Consider the following 3,409-nt stretch of genomic DNA (forward strand, 5'->3'; position numbering starts at 1 on the left):
GATGTATTTGCTGCAAGAGAAGACAGGTGTGCTTCCTCCCGCCAGTGACTCCCCCACGTCTGTTTTCATGGCAAATACAACTTCGCGGGAAGTTGACAGGCGAGGTCTCTAGTTAATACCTTGTAACAACTCAACGGGTTCTGAGAGGGCTTGGGAGTCCTTTAATAAAATCATTACACTACACGGGGAAGCGTGGGGAAGAAATACTCTGTATCCTTCAGGCCATTAAGGTTAATGCCCAGTCATTTCGGACGCTCTGGCACCACCAGGCCGGCTAAGCTGCCCACACCTTGGAGAATCATACCTGTAGCTCGGGCAGTAAACTGGGCCACATTGGCACCCCTGTGACGCCCACCCCCTCCGGTCCCCCAGCTCTGGACAGGGATGCAGTGCGCTGCCCCCAGGTAGCCGGGAGAGTACAGCTTTCAAGGTTTGCCTTTGACTGCGTGGGCTCGGCTTCCTTGTTTGCCAATTTACACAATAGGCATTTCCTTTCTAGAGCTGAATGAAGCACTTCACTGATATTCCAGAGAGTTGATGGGGGTTCTTTAACTTTTGATCAATACCTACCATTGAAAGGCAAGTCTGTTGCCATCTCACAAGTGGGAAAAGTGAAACATTTGCCTTAGGGCACACGGTTTTGCCTGACCTAGCTGAGCAAAGCATGGCTGCTGATGCTGCCCGGGGCTCAGGGCATGTTCACTTTGAACAAATTACCCTGATGATTTCAGCTAATAAAAACAGGCCTCGATGAAGGGGAGTGGGGGTACCAAGTCCGGTCTGCTGGGTGGTCCCAGGGATCTAAAATTCTTTCTGTTCTACCAGATGCATCCATCCATCTATCTGTTTATTAATTCATCCATCCCTCAGTTAATTCCTTCCACGGGCCCTTTGTTTTCCAACGGACTGAGAGGAGGCCCTTACTTGGCAGTGGAGATGATTTCTAGACTAGGGCAACCTCTTCTGCCAACTCCAGACTGGGCAGTGCATGGGCTGAGTTAGTTGATCGATTGATTCAACAATCTTTAGGAAATGTCTACTGTGCTCCAGGTGGCAGTGGGAGGGGTCAGGCTCCCTGTCCTTGCAGAGCTGTTGGTTGTAAAGAAGAGGACAAACTCCCCAAACTCAGTGACCCTAAATAGAGTTTCTAACTCATAGCGACCCTATTTGGGTTTCCCAGACTGTATAATTTGTACAGGAGCAGCGGCTTCAGCTTTCTCCTGCAGAGTGATTAATGGCTTTGAACTGCAGTCCTTGTATTGCTGCTATCAGTTGCTACTTGGGAGAGACAGAGAAGGAAAAAGAAAGAAAAGGAGTTTGCTGTTGGGGGAGATAAGAGCCTGGCAGACATCTAGAGCAAGATGTGGGTAGTTTTAGAGAGGGCAAGACTAGATGGCTGGGGGAGTTGGCAAATGCCATGAACCAGGAGGCTGTGTGCAGGACTTGCCACCACAGGTAAAACCTGATGACGGCAGCTGACATAAACCACACCATTTCCTTACTGTGATCTATTTATAGTTGGCGGCGGAAAAGAAGTATTCAGAATATAGTCTAAGTCCCTGCAAATCTAGTATCCCTGCAAGGTAATGTTGCCAAGAAAGCCTGCCTGTTCATATTGTTTCTGTTTAGAAGAAACTTGCAGCAATGTGAACTAAACACCGGTTTTACCCTGTGGCCCAAGGGACAAAGAAAAGCAAACTGCAAACAAACGCACCGTTTTTTTTAAAACCAAACCTCCCCAATTTCAGCTCAGAAAAAGCTGCAAAAAGCTCCAGAAGCAGCCACACACCAGGACTCTCGAATCGAATTTTAATTTTCAATGAACAGTGATTCCCCAGCCACCTCAACAACTTAGTTTTTTAATTGGTTCAAGAAAACTTTTTTTAATGAAGGTGTAGTGGTGAATCAGGAAGTTAATGCAACGACAAAATACTGAATGGAATGCCTTTGGTTTATTTTTTTTCCAAGTGAGGGATAATTTGTAAGATTGTTACAAAAGCATCTATTATATTGAGTTGTATAAAGTTGAGGGCAATCACATTTGAATAGCCAAAGTCAACCGCTAGAGACTGTGAAGGTGCGGAAACTCCTGGGTTGGTGGGGGTGGAGAGGGAGTGAAGGGGCAGGAAGGGCGAGGCTAACTACTCGGCAAGTGGTCAGCAAAAAAACCGGTGTCCGCTACCAGTCTCAGATGTAAGGGGTGACATTCGTTGAGTTTTCCAAAGTCGTCGGCTTCCTCCACAGAGAGCCATTAGCCTGTAGTGGGACCCAGACACAGACCTGCCCTGGCCCAGCCTTTCAGCATCCCAGTTCCTGCACGCGGGAGCAGCCAGTAGAAAGAGCTAGATTTCAAGGTGCCCTGCCCAATCAGTGGCACACAGTAGGGCCTCGGCCACTCGTCCTTTTTTTTCTGTTCTGACTTGGATCAAAGAGATGTCAGGGTTGTCACGGTTTTCCCTAATTTTCCCTTTTTATGTATGAAGCATGCATTTTTAAGTGCCTGCCCAAGGCCAGCAATCTAGCGGTTTTCAGGCAGGAGGAAATAGCTGGAGGACAGTATGGGCACAGCCTGAAGGGAGACGACTCTCTTGGGAAGTGCGGAGAAGTGTGGAGAGTCCAGCGGGGATTGGACGTGTCCCGTGTCCTCGAGCTGGTGAATAAAACATCCAGGAACTCGGAGGACACACCAGCCGGCAGCAAGGTGCACGAAGCTCGGGACCCAGACTTGGGGAGAAAGGACAGCGGCACCCGCGCCCTGGCTCTGGGGAGGACTCCTGGTCTGCTCAAGAACCTACTCCATCTTTCCAAGGCTGGTGATTACCCAGCAGGGGGATCGCCGTTCCCAGCCTTGCTCATTTGAATACATGAAAATACGAGTTGATTTTGGCAAGGTACCCTTTGCTCTCGGCCAGAGAAACGGTTTTGTCGCCGCGGGCGAGGTCGGGTGGGGCACAGCTCCGGCTTTAGTATCCGGCAGCTGGAGAGCCAAGCCGGCCTCCCGGACCCCGCAGAAACCCGGCAGCGGCTCTAGCGACAGTGGAAGAATGACGAACCCAGGGGCAACGAATGGAGGTTTCATATATATATTTTTTTCTTCCTGTCAAGCAAGCGAAAACCCTAAGTGGGTATGAGAAGGGCACCCTACCCCTCCACCCACCTACCCACCAAGAGCGTGGTTGGAACCACAGGCTCTGCACTAAGCTCACTAGGTGGTTCTGGGCCCCAGGGGTCTGACGCCTGATGAGTTGTGCATTAAAACTCGCTAATTAGCTTTCTGGTTAATAATGCCAGAAAGGGGGAGAGAAAGAAAGGTAGAAGGGACAAAAGAAAGGGAGAGGAAAGAGGAGGAACGGTTGACAAAAAGACCGAGGAGGAATGCTGGCTCAGCAAGACCTCCAGGTCTCCTCTG

At 49.7% G+C, this 3,409-nt stretch overlaps 1 protein-coding gene across 1 annotated transcript in view; it reads left to right on the forward strand.

Moving 5' to 3' along the window:
* Window positions 1-2,864: 2,864 nt before the first annotated feature.
* Window positions 2,865-3,409, forward strand: part of FOXA1 (forkhead box A1) — a 9,879-nt gene continuing 9,334 nt past the window's right edge. The window contains exon 1 of the mRNA XM_004698543.4: window positions 2,865-3,059. Within this exon, the coding sequence (XP_004698600.2) occupies window positions 2,865-3,059 (195 nt within the window). The remainder of the gene's footprint in view (window positions 3,060-3,409) is intronic.

This window comes from Echinops telfairi, unplaced genomic scaffold, assembly GCF_000313985.2.
Source record: "Echinops telfairi isolate 266 unplaced genomic scaffold, ASM31398v2 ScPeMD7_18;HRSCAF=68, whole genome shotgun sequence".
Classification (NCBI taxonomy): Eukaryota; Metazoa; Chordata; class Mammalia; order Afrosoricida; family Tenrecidae; genus Echinops; species Echinops telfairi.